The 24,140-nt window shown below is 51.5% G+C and overlaps 2 protein-coding genes across 2 annotated transcripts in view; one reads left to right on the top strand and one right to left on the bottom strand.

The window, feature by feature from the left end:
- KPNA7 (karyopherin subunit alpha 7) overlaps positions 1–24,140 on the top strand; it is a 121,001-nt gene that overhangs the window by 45,604 nt on the left and 51,257 nt on the right. The window lies entirely within an intron of this gene.
- Positions 1–24,140, bottom strand: part of LOC102964128 (myosin-16) — a 61,905-nt gene that overhangs the window by 32,721 nt on the left and 5,044 nt on the right. Inside the window, exons 4-21 of the mRNA XM_042970958.1 lie at positions 23,845–23,872; positions 23,429–23,525; positions 22,525–22,617; positions 21,444–21,507; positions 20,771–20,869; positions 19,028–19,131; positions 18,066–18,204; positions 17,430–17,698; positions 15,598–15,768; positions 13,983–14,162; positions 12,203–12,329; positions 11,368–11,426; positions 10,142–10,229; positions 9,239–9,356; positions 7,914–8,034; positions 4,166–4,302; positions 2,744–2,825; positions 232–405 (exon numbers count right to left, since the gene is read on the bottom strand). Coding sequence (XP_042826892.1) covers positions 232–405; positions 2,744–2,825; positions 4,166–4,302; positions 7,914–8,034; positions 9,239–9,356; positions 10,142–10,229; positions 11,368–11,426; positions 12,203–12,329; positions 13,983–14,162; positions 15,598–15,768; positions 17,430–17,698; positions 18,066–18,204; positions 19,028–19,131; positions 20,771–20,869; positions 21,444–21,507; positions 22,525–22,617; positions 23,429–23,525; positions 23,845–23,872 — 2,150 coding nt within the window. The remainder of the gene's footprint in view (positions 1–231; positions 406–2,743; positions 2,826–4,165; positions 4,303–7,913; positions 8,035–9,238; positions 9,357–10,141; positions 10,230–11,367; positions 11,427–12,202; positions 12,330–13,982; positions 14,163–15,597; positions 15,769–17,429; positions 17,699–18,065; positions 18,205–19,027; positions 19,132–20,770; positions 20,870–21,443; positions 21,508–22,524; positions 22,618–23,428; positions 23,526–23,844; positions 23,873–24,140) is intronic.

Genomic DNA, 24,140 nt, shown 5'->3' with positions numbered 1-24,140 from the left:
TTTGTCTGAAAAATAAGGGAAATCATCACTGTGAGGCATTAAGGGGTGGAGCCCATATATAGGTGCTCCCATAAGCGGGTGATTCTTTTATTACGGGGGTCTCTCTCGTATGCTGATTCTCAGAAGGCTCACCCCCCACCTGCCTCCCTGGGTCTGGCTCTTAGTGGCCCCAGGGATCCTGGTAGTTGCCAGGGCCCCCAGCTCCCGCCCTCCCTCCGGGGCCCCACATACGGCCTGTAGCTGGATGGTGAGGTCATTCTTCTCCTGGCTGAGCGTGGCCATCTTCTCCTCCAGCTCCTTTACCCTGCTTATCAGCTCCTGTGTCTTGCACATGGCGTTCCTCAGCTCCTCCTCCTTGGCCTTCATCTCCTCCTCTTGCCGAGCCACATTCAGGAGCGGCTTGACCTGAGTGGTGGGCGACACCCTATGGCGTTAGGGGGATGGGCCGCGGGGGCTCGGCGGTGGGCTGTGGGCTCTCCCTCAGACAGGACCTCACACCCCCATCGGGGCGGAAAGCAGCCATGAGGGAGTCCCTCTCCACAGATGCCAGGAAGTATCTCTCGCCTCCATAGAGAAGGCCCGTCCTTGCCTAGGACCAATCCTCAGGGGTCTCTGCGATCCTGACAGACACAGTTAGGTGTTCCTCGGCGTCTAGCCCCATTCAGGGCTCGCACCGTTCTCTAAGCTGTGCCTGGCCGAGTTCAAGCTCCAGTTTCCCTTGCCTTTCTCCCTTACGGGGTCCTCCTCCTTGCTGTCTCTCTCTCTTCCTGTCTCCCTATCTCTGTCTCTCTCCCTGTTTCTGTGTCTCCGTCTCTCTGTCTGTGGGGACCTGGGATACCGCAGAGGCAAGTTCACATAAACGCACAACTACGTGACATTTTTATTCAGTGAAAGCCTACCGGAACGTGTTGGGTTTTTTTCCCCCTGACTCATCCTATCTGGCTTAGATAAGACTAGAGCGTAGTTAAAAACTAAGAGTAAAGGATTTTTATTTTGTTTTACTTTTTTTACTCATTGGAACAGGACCTTGCTCTGCCATGTTCAATTAGTGAAGTGTTGCTTTCTAGTAAAGAACAGAGAAGTTTCCAGGCTTTGTCTCCTCATCTTCTCTGACCACTGGTGTCCTGCTTGGGAGGAATCTTAAAGGCTGTTGGTCTGGGGCTTCCCAGAGGGCAACACAAATACCGAGGGGGCAAGTGAGATGGATTTAAGCCTTGCATAGAAATGCTTTGATTTTCATTGTTACACAGTTACTTTAAAAGTAGCTTTTTTAAATTTAAAATTGTCTCATGTTTATATATTTTGAGAGAGAGAGTGAGCTTGAGCACAAGCGGGGGAAGGGGAGAGAGAGAGAGAGAGAGGGGGAGAGAGAGAGAGAGAGAGAGAGAGAGAGAGAGAGAGAGAGAGAGAGAAAATCCCAAGCAGGCTCCACACTGTCAGCACAGAGCCCCATGTGAGGCTTGATCTATAACTGTGAGATCATGACCTGAGCTGAGATCAAGAGTCGGACACTTAACCGACTGAACCACCCAGGCACCCCTAAATTTCTTATTTTTTAAATTTATTTTTAGGGGTGCCTGGATGGCTCAGTCGGTTAAGTGTCTGACTCCTGATCTCGGCTCGGGTCATGATCTCACAGTTCATGGGTCTAAGACTCACATGGGACTCTGCCCTGGCAGTCTGGAACCTGCTTGGGATTCTCTGTCTCCCTCTCTCTCTGCCCCCCCCCCCCCGAATGAACTCTGTCTGTCTCTCTCAAAATAAATAAACAAACTTAAAATATATACAAATAAAAAGTAAAATAAAAATTTCAAAATAAAAAAGTAGCTGGCATCAGGAAAGCTCAGTCATGGAACAGGTGGGGGAAGGACTGGTAACGACCGAACTTTGAGAAATGCTCATCTGGACTGCTCTGGGATCTCAGGCCCTCGAGGGGGCTGGCCTGTGTGGGAGAGCCTTTGGGGAGGCAGAACTTACGATCCCTGCTTTGAATCTGTGGTCAGCACTGAGTGTTAGAAAGCACTTTCCCATGGGGAGGGGAAGGAAGCTTCCACACGAGCCGTGGGGGCCTCAGGGCCACCAGAGATGACCTAGAGCCTGATCCACCCTCCGCATGGCTGTCCCTTGAGACACCACCATCCTCTGACTCCTGAATGCAGCCCTGCATCCGGCCTCTGCTGGTGCCCAGCAGCACGTTCCCTTTGAATGGAGGCCCGAGGTGAGGACCCCATCACCCAGTATGATTCCACCTGCACCAGGAGGAAGGCTCCCTGCCTGCTGCGTTGGTTAAGGGCTGACTCACTGCCCTCTCAGCTGTCTCAGAAGGACCTGGGAAATAGGCCGGATCCCACGATTTCCTGAGCTCGCTCCAGCTCTGAAGCTGAGGACCTCACCGAAGGAGCTGAAGATGCCTCAACATGTGCAGGGGGAGGGGCTGATGACCAAGCCCCCTTTTTGTACTGAGGGGCTTTCCATCCTAAGGGGGTGTTATTTGGAGGGATGGCATGAGACGGGAAGGTCCTCTGTGGTTTTTCTCGGGGAGGAATTAGCCCTTGACCGGAAGGGGACTGGATTCCTCATTTGTCTCCCAGGCACCCTCATTTGTGGACTGTCCCTGCTGCATCCTGTAGCCTCCCACCCCCAAGAGGCACCTCCCCTCCCAGGACTGCCCCCCCCCCCACCCCCTCGACACACACAACGCACTGGTAGCTGCAGCCCAGCTAGCCTGGCCCCTCAGCCCTACCTTGTTGTATAGCTTCCACCAGCCCCAGAAACGCAGCTCCAGGAACTTGCGTGTGTTCCGCTGGATGACTTTCAGGCCGATTCTGCAAAAAAAGGAAGCCGGGGTTCCCTGGATGAAAGTGCAGGTGTCAGGGCCTGGCCTCCCTGATGGAACAGTTCCACCCAGACAGCACAAGGCTGAGACAGACCACTCATTTCTTCTTACATTTCCTTCCTTCCTCTCCCTCACGGGAAATCACCCATTACTCTCTGAGTCCTATCCATTCTGCGGTCTCTGGAACCCGCCCCCCTTGTCCCCTCCAGCTTCACTGGACTGTCATTTACCGAGGACCTCCTGCGTGCCAAGGCCCTGCTGTCCTACACTCAGCCCCTAACTTGTGTCGCTGCCTTCAGTCACGGTCCCAGGGAGGGGGTCGGGGGCAGTGGATATCAGGACCTCATTATTGTTATTTGCTCATTACTGTTTTATTACTAATACTATGCCCACAAGGAACCAGAGTCAACCACAGGTCAGCCAGGGTAGCCCGAGTTATTTTCTGATGATCGTTTTAGAAAGATGGCTGGAAAACACAATTCAGAGGGCAAGGATTTGGAGTGAGGACTTCCGGATTCCAGTCTTGACTCTTTCTGCCTGGACCTGGGCCAGTTCCTTCACCCTTCTGACCTCAGTTTCCACATCTGCGAAGCAGGGGTGCCGGCCCTGCCTCCTCCCTCTGACAGTGTCATCACATGGACCAGTAAGGGGAAGTCTGGGAAAGTGACTTGTAGGCTTTAAGAGAAGGGTCTGTATTAGGTGGTCCCTCTTATGGGTTGAATTGTGTCCCCTCCCAAAAGATCTGCTGAAGTCTTAACCCCCAGTGCCTGTGAATGTGACTTTATTTGGAAATAGGGTCTTTGCAGGTGTCATTACTTAGGTTAAGATGAGGTCATACTGGAGAAAGGTGGACCCCTGACCCGAGATGGCAGGTGTCCATATAAGAAGAAGGAAGGCCATGTGGAGACACAGACAGAGAGAAGGTCTTGTGAAAACAGGCAGAAACTGGACTGATGTGGCCATAAGCCAAGGAACGCCTGAGGCCACCAAGACTACAAGAAGCAAGAAAGGATCCTCCTTTAGAGCGTTCGGGGGGAGTGTAGCCTGCAATATTCCTTGACTTCAGACTCCTGGCCTCCAGCGCTATGAGAATTGCCATTGTTTTAAGACACCCAGGTTGTGCTGCTCTGTTCCAGCAGCCACAGGAAGCAAATACAGACCCCGAACAGGGTTCTCTGGGCCAGTGGAGATGTCGGCGCCCTCCCCTCATCTCACGGCCCCGAGTCGCTACTGGAGCTGACCGCTGGGTGTGTGGCCGGGTCCCCGGTCATTCTGCGTGGATGCGCGTGGCTTCAGTGGCCCTGCCCCACCCGTGTTTGTGAGTGCTACCTTCGCTCCAGCATCTTCTTGAACTCGATCCTCATGAGGAAGCCCCGCAGGCGACACTGCAGCATTGTCATGATCTTGGCCAGACGCTCGTCCCGCATGTCCTCAAGCTTAGCCAGGATGCCCGCTCGGAAGAATACCTGTGGGAAAGGCACACTCCTCTACACGTGGCCCGGCTGTCGCCGATGGCGGCCACTTGTGAGGCAAGCCCCAGAGGTTCAGAAAGGGCCTTGAAAGTTAAGAGACCCAGTCTGGTGCTGGTGTTTGAGGCCCCTTGGGAACAGCTGGCCCTGGCCTGGACGTCCCCAGTAGCGGGGCCACTGCCAGCCTCTGTGTCTGTTTCCTCTCAGCCTCCTATGGGTTCCAGCTCTGGCCTTGCACTCGCCGGCTGGGTCACCTTGGGCGTGTCTCCTCACATCTCAGGGCCTCAGTTCCCCATCTGTGAAATGGGGATGTTGATCCCTCCCTGACAGGGCTGCTATAAGGAGTAAATAGAGATAACTGGGTGGGAAAGTCTCACGTAAACTGTGAAGTGGTAAGTAAAATATGATAGGTTGGGGCACCTGGCAGCTCAAGCATCTGACTCTCGATCTCACGGGTTCATGGGATCGAGCCCCACGTTGGGCTCTGCGCTGACAGCTCGGAGCCTGTTTAGGAGTCTCTCTCTCCCTCTCTCTCTGCCCCTGCCCTGCTCACACTCCCTCTCTCTCAAAATAAATAAACATTTTTAAAAAATGTGTTAGATCGTCATAATCCTCACTGCTGTGGTGACTGCCCAGCACGACGGTGGCAAGGGGCCTCCTTTACTGCTATGCAAACGGCCTTTAGACAGTCACGGTCTCCCAGGATCTGGGAGTGGGAAGAGGGGGTGGTATTGGGTGGGGGAGAGGTTGACTTTGTAGAAAGGATACAGAGCTTTACCAGTGCTGCACAGTTTCAGGCACCCAGCTCTGGTGTGTGTGAGAAAGCTTTGCAGTGGGTTAGAAAGATCAGGAAATACCCAACTTTGCAGTGTGTTAGATCAGGAAACACCAGATTTCCAGCAAATACAGATTAAGGTTGCAAGGTAACATTCACTCCTCCCTCCACCTGTGACTTTTAAGACTTTTCCAGAGCACAGGTGTTGGCACGGTTGTGGATCAGGGGAGGGTAGGTTGGCACAACAGTTTTGGAAAAAGGGTTGGCATTCCCTCATCAAGTTAGTTGTTTGCATACCCTGAAACAGTCAACTGTCCTCTGCCGTGTTAGTACATCTCAACCCCGGCTGCACATCTCTCCTACCTCTCCTACCTGGAGGGTTGGAAAGATACCGATGCCTGCACACAGTGATTTCAAACAATTTCTGGAGTGAGGCTCAGGCATTGGTATTTTTATCCCTCCCCAAAGTGATTCTAATGTATAGCCAAGGTTGAGAATTTCGTTCTGGAGAAACCTCTACGCGGGATCATGTGCAAAGATACTCAAAGCAGCATTTGTTGATAACTGCAGGGGGAAAAAAATCAATTTCCAAGGGCAGGAGAAAGGATAATTGTTATGTGGCTGTCTGAGGCAGCATGATACTGTGGTGACAATGAGTGAATGTCCTGTACTGACCAACAAGGATGAATCTTGGAAACATGAATGAGTGTTAGAAGCATGCTACAGAAGATTATGTCGAGTGTGGTACTTTCATGTGCATATGTGACAAAACTATTTTTTAAAAGGCAGGGGGATGGTTAGCATTCGGAGCAAGGGGTTACTCCTGGGGGTGGGGAGGAAGGGGAAGAAAGAGATGAGAAGAGATTCTGGATTTTTAAGTGGGCCCATGGGTGGTGACTTTATTATCAGTTATGTTTCATAATGTAACATCATTTTATAGGCTTCCAATAGGACATGATAGAAACTTCTAGAGGGGTAGAAGGAGCCAGGAGACCTGTACCTGGCCTCAGCCTCCTTGGATGTGCTATGTGACCTTAGCCAAGCCACTCCCTCTTGGGAGGCCTCTAACTCCCCTCCTGTTCAATGGGAGTGCAGGACCCTGAGTCCTCCCAGCTCTAAGACTCTAACTCCACACCTTGAGGCCAGGAGCAGAGCTCTTGATTAAATCCTTTATGCGGATGCTATGGATACCAACAGGAAAAGAATGGAAAAGAATGCTCCCTCCACCTGCCTTCCTCCCCCACAAAAACCCAAAGAGCTAGCTAGCCATGATGGGGTAGAGACATTGGGCTTGATTTCATAAAATGTTTCTTGATATTTCAAAATGAATTGTCATTGAGTTGTGTCCTTTTAGGAGCAGTGAGGTGAGCATGTGGCTGGGTGTGGGGACACAGTTTACAGGCAAAATCATCCTGTTCTCTGTTCTGCCTCTGCCACCAGAGCCTGCCTGCTCCTCGTGCCAAGCATGATATGGCAGGGACAATGACTGAATGTCATGTACCAACCAACACGGTTGAATCTTGGAAACTTGGGTGAAGCTTGGAAAGCTATCCCCAGGATCCCCAGGACTCTACCTGGACCCGAGGTGCCTAATGCAACATTGAACAACAGCAAAATGCAGTCCATTCGCCCAGCCAGTAACTGCATCAAATGTTGGCAATAGCAGCCCCATCCCCTTTCCCGTGACCCAGTGTCGTGCGGCCTGGGGCCTGCTCCATTCTGCCTAGTACTGTGGAATTGGGCACATCACCTCCACGACCCTCTCCAGGCTTCCTCAAGGTTCCGCTCCTTCAAAGGTGGGGGTGGGGAAAGGAACCGGTCTCTGAGGTTCTCTCCCACTCAAGTATTCAGCGACTCTATGAGAAAACCTGCAGTGTTCCTATAAGTCAATTTAGCTATACACAGCATGTCTCAATTGTGAAGGAGGCCAGAGCTCGCAGTTCTGGAGGATTCCAGAGCAGCGTTACAATTCTGCTAATGCTCACTACCACGAAGCAAGCTCTAGGGGCTTAGGGACTCTTCCTGTTCTGTTCACTGGTGTATTCCTAGAGCCTTGAACCATGCTTGGCACACGGAGGTGCTCTATGAGCATTTGCAAAGTGTCCGCATCCTCTACCAAGCCTGTAGGGAAGCCATGTTGCCTGTGCCATCCATGAGACTTGGAGAGGTAGTTGATCTGTCCTGGGCTACACAAAACTAGGCTTTGAGCCTGATGCTCCTGAATGTAAAGCTAGTACCCCTCCTGGGTCGCCCTGCTTGTCATGTTGGGTGCAGTCTGGTTGGGCAGCTATAGATGGACACCTTGCACCATTAGCCTGGCTGGCCCTTACAGTCCCGACAAGACTCTGTAGGGCCAGGAAGTGGGACAGACACACGGCAGCCCAGGCCCTGTGAGTCAAGATCAGGCAGCCTCTCTGAGTCACCCCCAACTCACCTGCCAGCTCAGGGCTGGAGCTTTCGGTGTGGGTGGGCTGGGATTATGGTGCTTTGCTCTCAGACCTCACCCCCACACACATACCTCCATGCCCCAGTAAAATCCAGGACCTTGATTCTGATTGGGGCTCATACAGTCCTAGGAAATAACCTACCATTTATTATGTACCTGTCCAAGCTGGGTTCTCACCCACGTTATCACTAATCACCCCCGAATCCCATGAGATCAGCTGTATCAGCCCTACTTTTGCAGAGGAGGAAACTGAGGCTCTCAGCAGCCATGGGGCTTGCCTAAGGCAGGCAACTGGTCAGCGGCCAAGCTGGAACTCACACCCTGAAGCCCACCTTCTTGGGACGAGGCTGAGTGGTGGAGGGAGGGAGTATCACCAGAAGCCCCTACCTTGGTATGCCCAATTTTGTATTCATTCACATCCAGGTCAATGGACCCGAGCAGCAGCTCTGAGGCCTTCTTGTTGTCTACAAACCCCTGAGGAATCACATTGGGGTTCAGCACTTGGTACCTGTTGGGAGAGAGATGATGACAGCCACCATCACGCCCAAGCTGGCAGTTCAGGAAGTACATCCATGCAGTTGACACATCCATTGGTCTTTGTGATGGCCTTGGAATCATGGTTAGACCTGTTCTGCAGATGCCCTCAGCAGGCACTGGGGTGGGACTGGCAGGAGACATTGGGGAGTGAATGTCTGTGTGGGTCAGGAGTTCAAAGGGCTGGTGCTTCTAGAAATGAAAACACTAAAAATTTTCCTTCCTGATCTTTTCTTCCAGACATAGGAGAAGCACTTCTTTTTCTGGCCTGCAAGCAGCCCCCTTTGTGATTTAGACAAGTCCTTCCCTGTTTACAGCCTTCAGAGGGCTAGGACAGGATGACCTCTAATGACTTGTCCATCAACCTATGGTCCTATGTTCTAGCATGTAGGGAGTGGGTAGAAGGGAAATAATCCCTAAGGTGGAGGTGTTACTTTGGGTTCCCCCAGAAGCAGACCCTGGGACAAGGTATCCAAATGCAAATAGTTTACTTGGGGGATGGCAGAGTTGGGGAGGGGGACAGGGCAGTCAATAAGAGGCATGTTATCAGGTCAGTTATCAGAATGGGCAGCTGGGGATTAATGTTGCTAGGGGGTACTGGGAACAGTGGTGTGCTGAGACCAACTCCTACCGGCCGGCAAGAGCCAATTGGGTGAATCTCTCCCCAACCCCACATTCACTGGTGTCACATCGCTTGGCTTGAAATCAGCCATGGGAGTGTTTACACCATGGAAATCTAAAAACACTATAAATCAGGGCTTTTTAATTTCTTAATTTTTATTATTTTTTAAAAATGTAACCTGGAGAGCCTGTTGTTAGACGTTTATCTGGGAGCCTCACTCATAGTTAGCCCACCAGAAGAGTAAGGGAATTGAAATACTGATATGCCAGTTGTCTGTAAGTCATTGGTTATGGGCCGCTCCTGGGGAAGGTATTAATTCCTGAGACTTTCAGCCTGCCAAGTAACAAAGCTGGTTCAAGAGCCAGAGAAAGCCCTCAGGCACAGAAATGCAGGTTCTGGCAGTTGAAAGTCAGGCCAAGGTGTACTCAGGTAGTAACAGTGAGCTGGTATCCGTCATCGTACCCGTAGCATCTGCTACAACAGGACTATATTTATCAATCAGTCCATCCCTGGAAACTGAGAACTGTACTCAGGCTATCAGGAAGACATCACTCACCTCTGTTTGAACTCTGGGTACTGCATCCTGTTTGGGAAGCCCTTCCTGCAAATACGGATGCCTTCCAGGACTCCATTGCAAGCCAGCTGGTGCATGATCAGGTGGGCGTCCACCACGCCTGCCAAGAGGGAGGGTGCAGGTTGTAGTCAGTGTTCTAGGGTGGCACAGGCCACTCCTTGTCACTGCAGAAAGCTAACTGAACATCTGTGTTGTCAACCCCAGTCTCCTCCCATCATTGCATGCAGGGCCCCACAATTCAGCCAAGACCAAAGGCCCTCCTGAGTATGACTTCTAGCTGGTTCTCACCCAGCCAGAACATGATTTTCGCTTTACAAAACAGCTAGAATATGATTTTGGGGGATCCATTTTGGGGGATCCTTTCAGTGCCCCATTTTGTGCCCTAGTCATCCCTCGTGATTAAAAGTGAACTTAATTCAGGGCGCCTGGGTGGCTCAGTCAGTTAAGTGTCCGACTTCGCCTCAGGTCATGATCTCACGGTTAGTGAGTTCAAGCCCCACATTGGGCTCTGCATTGACAGTGCAGAGCCTGCTTCGAATCCTCTGTCTCTCTCTCACTCTCTCTCTCTCTCAAAAATAAAGAAACATTACAAATTTTTAAAAAAGCGGATTTCATTTATACCTGGCTCACAGTTTGTGTGCAACAAACATTAGCTATTTTTATTAACGGTTATTGTTTCATTGGGTCAAAACTGTCCCAAGTTTGAAAAATTGGTGGGAGGAGAGGTTGGCAAAGAAGAGAAACAATACTTAAGGTTTCAAAAATACTAAACTGCTCTCTACGTGTTCACTATGTTAAAAACAAGAAAGGGTATGTAGTTTAAGCAAACACTAACTTCACAGAGCCTGAGGACCTCCAGCAGGGAAACATGTCCCCATGATGTACCTGATTGCTTGAACTCGTTGGGGACAATGCAGCGGACAAAATGGGGAGCCGTGCTGTGGAGGGTGGCCATCAGCTTATTCAACTGCTCCTGGGGGTGGAGGAAAAAGGAGAAGAAAGACTGAATTAATAAGCTCAGTGTTGGTGTTGCAGGATACCGATGCTCAGGACAGGTCTTCATTTAGATTTCAACTAATTCACGTCTTTTAAAAAAATTTTTAATGTTTATTTACTTTTGAGAGAGAGACAGACAGAGCATGAGCAGGGGAGGGGCAGAGAGAGAGGGAGACACAGAACCCAAAGCAAGGCTCCAGGCCCCAAGCTGTCAGCACAGAGCCAGACACGGGGCTGGAGCCCACAAACTGTGAGATCATGACCTGAGCTAAGGTCAGATGCTTAACCGACTGAGCCACCCAGGTGCCCCTAGAGTGCAATTAATTAAGTTAAAATGTAAATTCAAATTGAGTTCTTCTGCTGCACCAGCCTCTTTTCAAGCACTCACTAGCCATGTGTGGCTAGTGGCTACCATCATGGATGGCATATTGGGCAGTGGCCGTCTGTCATCTCAGAGGGACTTGCCCAAGGTGATGTGGTTTTCAATAAGCAGGGCCCTTCTTGATTCAGCACTGGCTCATCATAGAGTCTCGATACTAGAAGGAACCATAGTGCCTGTGAGGACGAAGCTCCCCCCCCCCCCCCACCGTTGTTAACCTCCCTATGGAGGTTCCCTCCTCCTCTGCTTGGATTCCTCCAATGAGGTAGCCCACTCCACTTCCAGGCGGCTAGATCCTTGGCAAATATTGAAATCTTTCTTCGGGTCACATCTCCCTATTGGCTGCCTTTCTACACTTTGGAACATATCCCCAGTAATGCCCCAAATCTGTGGAAGTTGTGACCGGCCCAGAGGATCTGCCAGCCAACTCTGGGGCTCAAGATCTTAGGCACTGATATCTCCAATGATGCCACTCCCTGGGTTTCAGTCTGAAATGGTGTGGTTGGACTGAACCATCTCTAAGGGTCTTTTCTGCTCTGAGGTCCTGTGGTTCCGTGACCCCTTTGGAAGGAAACAGACTCCTTACATGGAAGAGGCAACCGTAGGCGTAGAAATGAACTCGTCCTGTCCTGGGCTGGGAGGTGGCAGCCAGACCACCACACCATTAGAAGGGAGTGTTCAATGGAAAAGAGGGTTCACTGGATGCACAGTGGCCTCTGGGGCAGCCCCTACTCACCCTGTAGAAGTTGGAGACTGTCATGAAGGAAGACCCCCTCTTCTGCTTCTTGGTTCCAGCTGAGGAAGAAAAACACACGTTTCATGTCAAAACGCAGCATGGAGACAGGCAGCCCCATTCAGTGCTCCATGTCGAAGAGACACATTCTCTGGTTTAAAAAGGCTTTTCTTAGGACTAGGTGAGGTGGGGGCCCTCACACCAGGAAAAGGACATCTACCAGGGAAGGGTTGAGTGGGATGACCATGGTCTAATGGTCAAAAGGAGTGCTATGCTCTCTGGAGAGGGTGTAGCCCTTTGTGACTTAGGGCTACACATAGGGACAAACTGTTCCCATTGCCTGGGCGGGAAGAAGAGCCTGCAGACCATCTGGAGGTATTGCACGTTGGTGGTGAAAATGTCAATGAATTCAAGGAAATTTGCAGCTCTTGCCCCACTGAGTGGCCGCCACCTTGGGCAGCTCCCATCCAGGCCGTTCCCTGTGGGTCACACGACCTCGATTGGGTAGGAGGCAAGGCTGGGCTTGGCCTGAGCCTCAGACAGAGGAGAGCGGGGAGCAGAACATAAGCACACGCATTTGGCCATCCACTCTTCCAAAGCAGTATTCCTCCACCCAGAGGTGACACGGGCCCAGCGGGCAGTACAGTTGACGGAAGCTCGCAGGATGCATGCGCACCTCTCCACTGCACTGTCATCCATGGCCTCCCTCAAGTAACTTGTCACCCATTCATCCACTTCGCAGGAGTTGAATAAGGTGAGTTTTGTTTCCTTGTTTCCATTTTGGCCACTAAAGGGCATCAGCACAGGGGGACTGGACACCACAAGGGGTCATTCATACCTGGAGCCTCCTCTTCTTTGAAGAGAAGGGCCAGTAGCACCAAGGATGATTTCTGGAACAAGCCCACCACTGTTTCATTCAGGGGGTCTTTGTTCTTCTCCAGCCATCCTGTGATGTTGTAACCCACCTGGAGGGGACAAGCGCCAGTGGTTACCTTCCAGGTCTAGCATCCACCTTTTGGGTCCCACAGCCAGAACCTCTACCTACAGGTTCTGCCTGCTCTGGGTTCCCAAGATCAACCTCCAACCCCATCTCCTGGGGCTTCAGCTCTTGACCTGATGACTTTCCTGGAGTCCTGGGATGTCCCTGAACCACAGTAAAAGGTGGAGGCCCCACTATCTGCTTTCTTGGGCATTTGCAGTTTGCCTGTTTAGGTCACCTTGTCTCCGAGCTTTCCCCACAAAACAGGACTCCCCAGCTACTTTCTGTCGGGGTGTGACCTCCTCTTGCAAGTCTGGTTTGGCTGGCTACTCTGAGCCTCCCTGACCTCCTGGCTCTTTTTCTACCCAGGTGGGTTGATCTTCTTCCAGGCTCAGCCCTTGCTCTGACTGACTGGCCTCGACCAGGGAAATCCTGAGCTACATGAAGAGCTCCCTACAAGGGTGTCTGGTCTCCCCTTGCTCAAGGGCACATATCCCTTGGCCATTGCCTGGTGGAAGGGGGGCTCCATCTAGCCACACCTGGGATCCATGTGTTTAGTTAATTGGACATCCATTAATTTCTATTTCCTGTTTTGCTACGTGGCCCTAGCTGGGGAGGCAAAGAGGAAGGCACATTTCAAATTCTTCCACTGAACGTAGGGAACCGAGGAAAACAGATAAGAAGCAGAAACCTTTGGGCTTTCCTTCCCCTGTAGAGCATAAAGACATTCATCACCTGCGGGCCTTACTTTAGAGCCTTCTTGGAGGTGCATAGGTCCCATTAGACTTTGAATATTCCATTGCTATCAATACAGAGCCCTCTCATTTCATCGTGGGAGGTGAGGCGGAGCACAGCAGTCGGCCTCCAAAGCTGCTGTTTACTTGTTGGCATAATTCATTTTGCAAGTAATTGGCATTGTTATGGTTGATGAGGTCATAAAATCCTGGCCCCAATGCCCGATCCAAGAGCAGCTTTCCTGACAGCTCTGTGCTAAGGCTGCTGTTTCCCTGCAGTTAAACCCACAGAAGCTCAACAAACTCCAGTGGTAACAGGGAGCACGGGCGTTTACAGCAATACCGCAAATCGCAGGGAAATAAAACACATTCTCAAGAGCTGGCTGAACAAACGTGGTCTCCCCTATCAGTTATTCAAATAAGAAGCTAATTCCCTCTTCCCCAAGGACTAAGTTTGTCATGAGTGAAAAAGCCACTCCAGAGATGTCGTTTTGTTGCTTTGGTGACCATGAGCCGTCAGAAGGATAAGTTAATCCGTTGGGGGATAATTGATAGGCTCGTGGACTTTTTTCCCTTTTTTGCACGAGTTGTAAATTCTGTCCAAGATCTAAGTGCAGCTGTCAAACCAAGGGCCGCAAACAATGGTGTGGCCCTGGCAGGTGAACTGCTGGTGGCTCCCTGGCAGGCATCCTTGGCTGGATTGCTTTGGATTTCTCAGAGGGAGAAGTGATGAGGAAGTATGAGTCAGGGGTCATTTCACTGAGCTGATCACCCTGTTCTATGGCCGCTGCACCAGCTGGAGGCAGGAAGCCTCAGCAAGGTCACGGCAGGAAGGACCTACAATAGCCAGAGCTGCCTGCAGCAAGAAGATAGATGGCCCCAGGAGGCGCCAACAGGGTACTCACGGTGCCTGCATAGTGGATGAGCTCGAAGTGGGCCTCGGGCCCCTTGCCTTTGCCCCCCTTGGGCTTGAGGAAGTTGCTGGACTTTCCCAGGTGGTTGTCATACAGGGCCGCCTTGAAGGTGGCGTCGGTGGCCTTGGGGAAGACACACTGTTCCTCCAAGATGGAGAAGATGCCCATGGGCTAGAAGGAAGAGCGGTGGATGTTGTTAGAGGAGGCCATAGGACCCCAACAGGGCCACTCAGGTGTTGGCCTAGGGGTGGTGGGAGGGGTGCCCCAGACACCCGCGTGGCCAGCCAGGAAGCAGAACTCTGGGCATAGACCCTCAGGAACAGTGAAGTTGCTCCAAGGTCTGGTCTTCGAATGCCAAGGCCATTTACACTTGAAAGAGACTAGAATTCATTGAGTCTAACAGAAGGGGAGATGGAAGTCTGAAAGGGCTACTTAGCTCCCCAAATGCTAATCCCTCCCAAACAGTGGTGCCAGGCAGCCTTGGCCCTCAGGGAAATGGTGAAATCAGTGACACCCGTCCTCTCTGCATTTAATTCTCTGTTATCCGCTCCTGCCTTCTGTGACGTTTCTGGCTACCAAGAACCACATATGGTTCTTCTCACAGAAGAGGAGAGCTCACGTGGGAGCTCATAAAACTGTCAGTGACTTAATATCTATGGAGGGTCTGGATTTCTAAAAATTTCTGGAAGAGGGCAGTGCTTAACCCCAAAGCTCAAACATGAGGGACATTTCAGGCTCTGTGACAGACGGACAGGGGGGTATTTGTCGGTGTTAGAGGACAGGTGGATTGTGTGTGCAGCCTGTTTGGGGAGACTCTTTTCCTGGGAGGTTGAGGCTGGGCTCACATTGGGGACCCCAGCCTGCTTTCTCACCCCTAGGCTGAGTCTCAGAGACAACATATATTCTTTCTCCTATTTCTTGATTTTTTACTTTTTAATAATTTTAAACTTGCAAAAGAGTGCAGAATATTCCTACACGTCCTTCATTCAGCTTCTCCAAATGTTAATGCAAGCTTGGTAACGACAATGAAAACCAGAAAATTAAAATTGATACAATACTATGAACAGACTGTTCACATTTTGTCATCTGTCCTGTCAATGTCCTTTTCCTGTCCCTTTTCTGCATTTGCTTGAACAGTATATATTCTTGAACTAGGCCATTTGCTAGAACATTCCTGATGGTGTGACTACAGGGGTGGTGATTAGGTTGTCTGGGTTAGAACCTGACTGTGCCATTCACAGGGTGTATAATCTTGGACAAGTTTCTTCCTTTCTCTGTGCCTTAATGTTCCCATCTGTGAAATGGTTGTATTGTGTCACACACACACACACACACACACACACACACACACACCCTGCCATATATATGGTAGCTTGTGATGATCCAATGAGTTGAGGCATACAACAGCCCAACTAATGGTGACCATTGCAATCACTGTTGTACCCATTTTGCAGAGAGGAAGCTAGAGGTCAGACCAACCAAGGTCATTAGTGGTGTTGCTGGTGCCACTTCCCTGCGGGTCCCCGTGAAGTCCCCTTCTGAGGGGCAAGCCCTGATCAGGGTCCTGGCCTCTCTCTTGAAGCCCCTCCTGTGAGCAGCGAGTTACCTTTTCCAGGAGGTCAATGCAGGCCTGCAGGTCAAGGCCAAAGTCGATGAAGACCCACTCGATGCCCTCCCTCTTGTACTCCTCCTGCTCCAGCACGAACATGTGGTGGTTGAAGAACTGTTGCAGCTTCTCGTTGGTGAAGTTGATGCACAGCTGCTCGAAGCTGTTGAACTGAGGAGGGAGGGCAGAGAGCAGGGTGTCAGCCGGGACCCAGACAGAGCCTCCCGGGGGCCGGGACCGAGGGACAAGTGACAAGCAGAGCTCAAATTTGCCGAGGGCCAACTAGCGTCAGGCGCTGCCCAGATGCCTGAACACCGACCCTGGGACAGTGCTGCATCAGCCCTGCAAGAAGCCCTTCTCGGTGACCATCCCCTGCAAAGGCACAGAGCAGCTTAGCACCTGCAGAGGAGGGTAGGGGCAGAGGGGGGCAGAGGGAAGTAGGAGGGAAGGGGAGGACAGGGGGCGCCCAAACCTCGGATGCCGTCTCCTGTAGTTAATGAAAATCATTATGGAGGGGCGCCTGGGTGGCACAGTTGGTTAAGCGTCCGACTCTTGATCTGAGCTCAGGTCATGATCTCACAGTTCATGAGTTTGAGCCCCACATCAGGCTGTGCACTGACAGTGCGGAGCCTGTTTGAGATTCTCTCTCCCTCTCTCTGTCCCTCCCCTGCTTGGGCTCTCTCTCTCTCTCAAAATAAATAAACTTAAAAAAGAAAGAAAAAGAAAATCATTGCGGAAAGAATCATTTTTTTTTTTTCCAGGATAGAAATCATTTGAGAGGCTTTATGGATTCTGCCCTGCTGTGTGCCTTTGGACAGTTCTCTCTCTCTGTGTAGTTTTTTTAATCCTCATCTGTAGGATGAAAGGGCTTGAGGGGTTTACAAGCCTTTAACAAAAAACCAGAGAGTGCTTTCTCTTGATGAAACCCCAGGCTAAAGCAGAGGTGCCACTGTAGTCACAGAGCACACACACGTGCTAGACCCTGCACTGAGATGCCTCTGCTCAAAACCTGACGAGGCAAGAATGATTAGTGTCCCCATTAATACGTGGAGAAACAGAGGCACACGGCTTGGAAGTGGCCCAAGATGGGATTCGAACCCTGTTTGTCTATAGCACACACTTTGCTGTTGGCACACGTCATCCTCCCTTCCTCTCGTCCCTCCCCTGCTGGCTCTCAGGGGCTCCCCAGGATACCAGGGAGCACAGTCCAGAAACTCTAAGCCTCCTTCTACCTATGAAATTAAATGACTCTCTTGGAAACGGCAGCCAAATTAGCCTTTTAGAGCCTGAAAGAAATTGGGGTAAGCTTTTTTTTTTTTTTAAATCCATCTGTGGCCAGTAGAAATTCTTAAAATAATAGGATAGTGGAGTGAAATGGACTTTATAGATCATCTCTCCCCGTTGGTTCATTTTAGACTTGAGAAAACTGAGGCTCAGAGAGGAATAGCTACTTTCCTAAGACCACATAGCTAGTTGATGGCCAACCTGAGTCCAGAACCAGATCGACCAACTCCTAATCACGTGGCCTTCAGTTACAAAGATAAAATATTCCTGACCCACTGCACTAGCCTGGGATGAGACCCGAGTCTCTCTTGTGTAGGAAAAAGGTGAGAGGTCACCAGTGTTGTGCTGGTACATCAGCTTGCTCACTCGTTCTCTCCCTCCCTCCGCCTCTAAAGAAAGAAAGAAAGAAAGAAAGAAAGAAAGAGCAAATAACTGAGATTGACCCGCCCCAGGTCCGAGATGAGAAACCAGAGAACCACGGTGAGAAGTAGCTTCTGGAAGAAAAATGGCCACCCCAAAGCAGAAACAGAATGCCAGGGCAAGCACACCTCAAAGATCTCGAAGCCGGCGATGTCCAGCACGCCGATGAAGAATTGCCTCTGCATCTTGGTGTCCAAGGTCTTGTTGATCCTGACCACCAGCCACTTGAACATCTTGTCATAGACGGCCTTGCCCAGAGCCCCGATGGAGTTGTGGCACTGTTCCATATTCTGGCCCTTCTGCACAAACTCATTGCCTACTTTGACCCGGGGCCTGGTGATGCCCTTCTGGAGCTCCCCGGAATTGAGACCCATGAGATGGGCAACTTTGTCAGCCACTGAGTAGGGACAGAAAAAGCAGGCGAGTGAAAGAAAGATGATGCCCTGCCCCGGAGAAGCCCGGTGCCATCTATCGTGTTTAGGGAAGGGGATGAGGGCAGGGTGGCAGAGACCCCGTGTTGCCAATGAGAAAACAGAGGTCTGAGATGGTTTCCACACTCGCTCAAGGTCAAGTGGCAAAGCAGAGTAAAGAAACCGAAACTATGGCTCTGACTCTCTGTCCTGTCTCTCTGATTATTATTGATGTCTGGACATCCAAGGAACATTCTTGGTTTATAGCATGTCTCTGAAATGTTCACAAAGCCTCCGAGATCTGTGAGCCCCCACCACTGGTGCTGCCTCCTCCCTGAACAGCCAAACACCTACCCTCCGTGGTGTCCACTTCAGCCTGCTCCTCTCTGGGCTTCTGCTTGAACTTCATGTTGCCAAAATGCATGATGCCCCCGGTCAGCTTATAAATGCCAATCTTTTCGTCGGCACTGAAGCCCAGCACGTCAAAGGCAACCTGCAAGTCCACAGGGAAGAGAAAGGCAAGAAACTCCTGGCTTCTCGTTCCACAGAACAGAGGCCACGGCACTGCAGTTGTGGGCTGGCCCTGATGGGCCACTGCAATACGGTGTGGGCTCTGGAGGTCAGACACACCCTGGCCAGAGACAGGTCTGTTTTCCCCCCAGGGGCCCAGACCAAATGCTCTGCACTATAGTCATTTGTGTTTATCTAACCTCCCCGGCCTCTGTTTACTCATCTGCAAAACGGGGATAGTAGGTGGTCATAAGGATAAACTGAAATGATGTGTAAATGTTTAGGCCATTACTTCACACACAGTGAGAATTAGATACACAATAACACATTGGAGGTGGCATTATTATTACCATCATTATTACTGTTCAGGCTTCATGCTAGGTCCTGGGAGAGGGAAAGGCCAAGATGCATCAGGAATCAATTCTACCATCAAAGAGGAGAGTGGACACAAATACCCTAACAGAAGTTATAGGTGCTCAGAGTGAGAAGAGGAGAGAGAGAGAGAGAGAGAGAGAGAGAGAGAGAGAGAGAGAGATGGGAACTTAAGAGACTGGAGGGTCACTTCTAGCCAGGACGTGAAGCAGATGGCCCCTTCGGTTCCGTGGAATCCTAGTTCAATTCTGCTTGCTGTGACGGGCCGGAGAGAAGAGCCAGCTGCAGCCCGGGAGACCCCCGGGGGGAGAATCTGGGCCGCTGCCTGGCTGCTCTGGGTGGCCCCACCCCAATTCCGGTGGCAGCGCATGCAGGGCCCCACAGTTTCTGTCTTGGCTGTCCCTGTGGTGTGCCGGCCACGCCCACCCACTCACGTCTGTGATCTGCAGCTCTTCCCCGTCGTCCATGTTCTCCACCACTGTGACGCCCTGGCTCACCCAGTGGTACTCCTTAGGGTTGGGGACCAGCAGCAAAGTCTCTGCCAAGAGCAGGAAAGCAGATTAGCAGCTTGGTGACCTGCGGTTTTCTTCTCTTTCCTTTGTAAGCCGTATCCCCCAAATGCCTCTCATGTGCCCGGCATGATGCAGGGGGCATCATGGGGCTACAGAGCTGAATAAGATATTATCCCTACCCTCGGGGATCACCCAGAGTCATGGAGAGATTTGAAAAGGGCACATGAGGAGTTTTAGGACAGCAAGAGGGTCTTGGGAACTTGGTTGTGTCCTCCATCACTTGGCCCAGTAACTGGCACCTCCTGGGTGCCCTGTAGATATTTGGGGAATAAATGAATTCCTATTTATTTTCCCCTTCCTCTCCCCTAGAAAAAGCCATTTACATTCTAAGGCAGAAGGTAACACAATGATTGCAGCGGGCAATAACAATCACTCGCACGTAAGAAGCGTGAAGACCGTGCTTTTACAAAGAAAGATACGCACTTGGATTTTTCCTCAAATGTGTGCCCCTCTTGATCTATCTTTGTTTTTCTGCTTTTGGAGGAGACGTTGGTGCAAGAAATACTTTCATTTTCCTTCATCTCTACTGTTGAGAAAAACTAGAGCCCAAGAAGGAAGATAAATGTGGGCGGTCACCCTGCTCGAGGGTCAGGGATGCAGTGGGGCTTGGTGGGGAGTGTGGCAACCAGGAGAGCTTGAGCCCCATCTGAAGGGGCCACCACCATCCGACTGCCTTGATTGGAGCCGTGTGGGAGGGCAGGGCCATGGCTGCTGGATCTTCTATAACTTCAGAGAAACAAGAAGTCAGTGATGTTTTTTTATTTTGTCTTGTTTTACTTATAGCAGGGATTACTATCAAATTCCACTCATTGGTTCAGAGACCCTAGTGTTGTCAGTGAAAGACTTGGCCCTCATGGAGCGCACTACCCACGCTTGTGACTTTATCAACAAGCCAGTGGCCTCAAATCCAAGGGTGGTGATTTGTTTTGTTTTGTTTTGTTTTATGTGAAGTCTTCCAATTTCAAAATGCCATCCGTTAATTAAAAGGGACAGTGTGTCCAACACAAATAAAGCCCACTTGTGAGTGGGGAGAGGTCCCTAGTCTTTGGTGGGGTTAGAAGGTGTGTGTGTGTGGAAGACTGAGTCTTCATCTCTCCCCTGACTTTATACCCTGAGCAGGTCTGCCCATGAACAGTTGAGCATGTTGGTGCCTGCACAAGAGCATCTAGGTGAGTGAGTGAGTATACTCTGCTCATCAGACTATGCACTCTGTGGGCTCTGTCCACCTAGAGGGGAACCTCTTGTTATTGCACGTGCAACGGTCCTGGGCTGACCTCTCTGCTCCTGTCTAGCTCTGGGCCCAGAGGCAGCAGGTGCAAGCCCCATATCTCAGGTCTATGTCTCAGCCCTGAGTTGCAGGCATTCCAAAGCCCCGTCTGTGGTATGGGCCAACAGCAGTGCTAAGTCTCACGAGGCTGTTGTGAAGAGGAGACATGAGGAGAACCTCAGGCAAGTTCCCTGTAGCCTATGCACACACAACTGTAAGAAATTCATGCAAAACCACAGGGGACGGCACCAGACCCTCTGCGTTCGGGAGTCTTTTTGTTACTGAAACAAGAGGAAAAGCAAGTTAAGGGGCAGGTGGACAGACATAAGGATCTTTACCAATAAGTTCAGGCTTCTTGTTAGAGAGAATCTGGTAGAAGATGTGGTAGCACCTCTCAGCTGCTTGCTGGGAGATGACCCGAGATTTCTCTAAGAGATCTGGAGAGGAGTAAATACAAGAAAATGAACACAGACCCATGCTGTCTGGGGTGCAGGGTGCCATTGCAGAAGGGCTCCTCTCTCCGTGCAGTCCCATGCGATAGCCAGCTCAGGGGCCATTTTCTCCACCCCAGACACAGCTTCTGGGGGCCTCACTGCCCATGGAGGGGACCCCCGGGGGGAGAAGGGCCAGCCCTCTGGGCATGAGACAGCAGGCTGCCTTCAGAAGGGCCCTGCCCCGGTTTCATGTTCCTCTGTTGCTGTTTTGAAATTCTTAAAAACTTTTTTTTTTAAGTTTATTTATTGTGAGAGAGAGAGAACTAGTTGGGGGGGGGCAGAGATAGAGGGGGACAGAGGATCCAAAGTGGGCTCGATGCGGGGCTCGAACTCATAAACCGTGAGATCATGACCTGAGCCGAAGTCTGACGCTTAATCGACTGAGCCACCCAGGCACCCCAAATTCTTAAATACTTTTTTTTTTTAAAAAGGAGCCTCTCATTTTCATTTTACCCCGGGCCCCACATGCTATGTCGCTGGTCCCGCCCGAAGAACCCTCCAAAGGGGCCTGACTCACAGCTCTCGATGTCCGCTCCAGCCAGTTTGCCTGTAGTTCCGAAGTGGATTCGGATGAACTTGCCCTGAGCATGGAGGAAAGGGCCGTGAGGGAGGACGCGTGTGGTGCTAGACCAACACGTGGGCCGGGTTTGGCCACAGTCCCCCACTGGCAGCCCCCCTGAGTTCCAAGGGCGCTGTTTGGAATGTAACTGGGCCAGACATGGCTGTACGTGGAGCCGCGGATTTCCCGTGCAGAGGAGTTAGATGGGGCTTGGAGCTAAATTTAAGGTCTGTGGGGTAACCCCACAGGGTATTTGTGGGGAGAGGAGCACCAGCAGGAGGGGCTGGGATCACTGGAAAGTCAGCTTAGAGGCAGGCATGGTGAGAATTTGACCAGCCGGCGTGGGGGGCACGCTACTGAGTCTCTTTATTGAGACACCACATTCCTCTCCCTGCCCTTTGGCAGAACCACCAATAAATTCTCCTGGAAAGAGGCTTCTCTGTGTCTCCGCCTCTGCTGCTCCTGGCCCATCTGCTCACCTCTATTCCTCACCTGCCCCCACTTCCTCCCTACCCAGCCCTGTTTACCTAGGCTCCCCACCAGCATCCTGGTAATGAGGGGCCCCCCAGCAGGAGACTGGGAACCACGAAGGAAGCCCCTCACATAGTGCCCTGGTAGAGGTCCCACAAGAAAACTGAGCTGGTTCCAGAATCCACCAGGGCCCTTCGGATGGACAGCACCTTTCCTGCATCCCTCCGGCAGGGGGATGGGCAGAGTTGTCTGCAGCTGGGGGGATGGGGAGAGCTGTCCACAGCTTCCAGCCGCTGTGAATCTCTGGCTCCCCCGTCTGACTTCGCAGCCCCTCATCACCCTGTTACCAAGTCTCTGCATTCAAGCTCTTTGATTTCAATACTGATGTGGGCTATGTGTGATGTAGACCTTGACAGATAAGGCCTTAAAACTCTCTGGGAAGGAGATGCTGTGACTTGCCTCATTCCATTTGCATGTTTAAATCAGCCCTAATTTGCTCACCTGGAATAGGGTGATGGCACCTGTCCCACCACCCCCAGGGGCCACTGTTGTCGTTGTTCACACTTACAAAGCGAGAAGAGTTGTTGTTTCTGATGGTCTTGGCGTTCCCAAAAGCCTCCAGTACAGGGTTTGCCTGGATGATTTGATCCTCCAAGGACCCCTGGCCCAGAGAGAGACACACACACAAAGTTGGGTGCTGCCTGGGGATTCAGGGCTTTCAAATGACTATGGCTTGTGAGCTGGGAACCAGGAGGGGAATGGCCTTGGGGAGGCCTGGAAATCAGGGCAGGAAGGAACCTGTGAAGAGGGCCACCCCCTGATGACCATCCCCCTATGGCCCTGACACCGGACGGACACCTGTCAGATGACAGGCCCTGATTCTTAGCTGGTGCTGGAGAGACTCCAGAGTGAGCCTGAAAACCCTTCCCTGGGCATCCCTGGTCTTCCTCATGAGCCTTTCCTTTGTCGGCTTTTGTAGCTGCCCCTGGCCCGGCTATTGTTCCTTGGGCCCTGGGGCCACGGGGGCATGTGGAAGCAGCTGATGAGGAGCTGATGTCCCCCATCCTCCTCTGCCAGGCATAAATGGCTCTGCCACCTACCCCTCTGGGGACAGACATGGGGGGGGGCAGCAGAATACATCCTGTAGGGGGAGGCCCAGGTCTGTGGCCTCCTCCTCCCAATGTGGTCCTTCCTACCCTTCTCTCCAAGATGCCTCCTCCTCTGTAAAATGGCCCAAACCCCAGGACACCTATGAGGGTCACATGGGCTCTGCATGTGTGCTCTCCTGTGTGTGTCCCCCTGTGTGTGTCCTCCTGTGTGTGCCTCCTATGTGTGCCCTCCTGTGTGTGCTTTCCGTGTGTGCCCCCCTGTGTGTGCTCCCCTGTGTGTGCCCCCCGTGTGTGCCCCCCTGTGTGTGCCTGAAGACAGGGTGGGCTGGGGTGACAGACTCTGAGTCTGCCCATCAGCCCTACCTTTCCACCCGAGGACTGTTTGCCAGTTCCTCCGACATTGGCAAAGTACTGGATGACCTTCTTCGTGTTCTCAGTCTTGCCAGCACCGGATTCTCCCCTGCAAATGGATAATAGGAGCAGAGTGAAGTGCAAGGAGGGGCTTGGCTGCAGAGAAGCAAAGCAATAAGCGGTGCAGCCTGAGTGTTGCCATGATTCATCCCTCAGCCGGGACACACAGGTGGGGGGGTGGGGACACAGACCCCCCGCCCCCCAACCTCAGTTTCACAAGTGCAGCCTTAAGGTCCTGCTAAGCCCATTCACAGCCTGCAGATTTCCATACCAAGTCCCACCAATTAATTCTAAGAAGGCTTAATTACATGTGTAAGACACAGACCTAATTATATGTATATAGACCGAGAGACAGAAGGGACACTTACGTGATTAGCATAGACTGATTTTCACGATCTGCAGGGAAGAAAACGGCAACAGGAAGATGTAATTAGGAATCACTTAGGAACTAGACATTTGACATCGCCCTGGCCGAACAGTCTGCATCTCCCTGCATCCCACCCAGCTTGGAGGTGGGCTGCAGTGACCAGCAGAGGCCAAAGCCCCCAGATCCTGTGGAGTCCCCTTCTCTAGCATGCATGTTTGTAGAAGGGCCAAGAATTTACCAGTCACTCTTTCCACCAGCCCCATCCCGTATAGATAGCTACCAAGTCATTAGCAACAT

Source organism: Panthera tigris, chromosome E3 (assembly GCF_018350195.1).
Source record: "Panthera tigris isolate Pti1 chromosome E3, P.tigris_Pti1_mat1.1, whole genome shotgun sequence".
In the NCBI taxonomy this organism is placed as follows: domain Eukaryota; kingdom Metazoa; phylum Chordata; class Mammalia; order Carnivora; family Felidae; genus Panthera; species Panthera tigris.
This window is presented reverse-complemented; position numbering and strand designations above follow the sequence as displayed.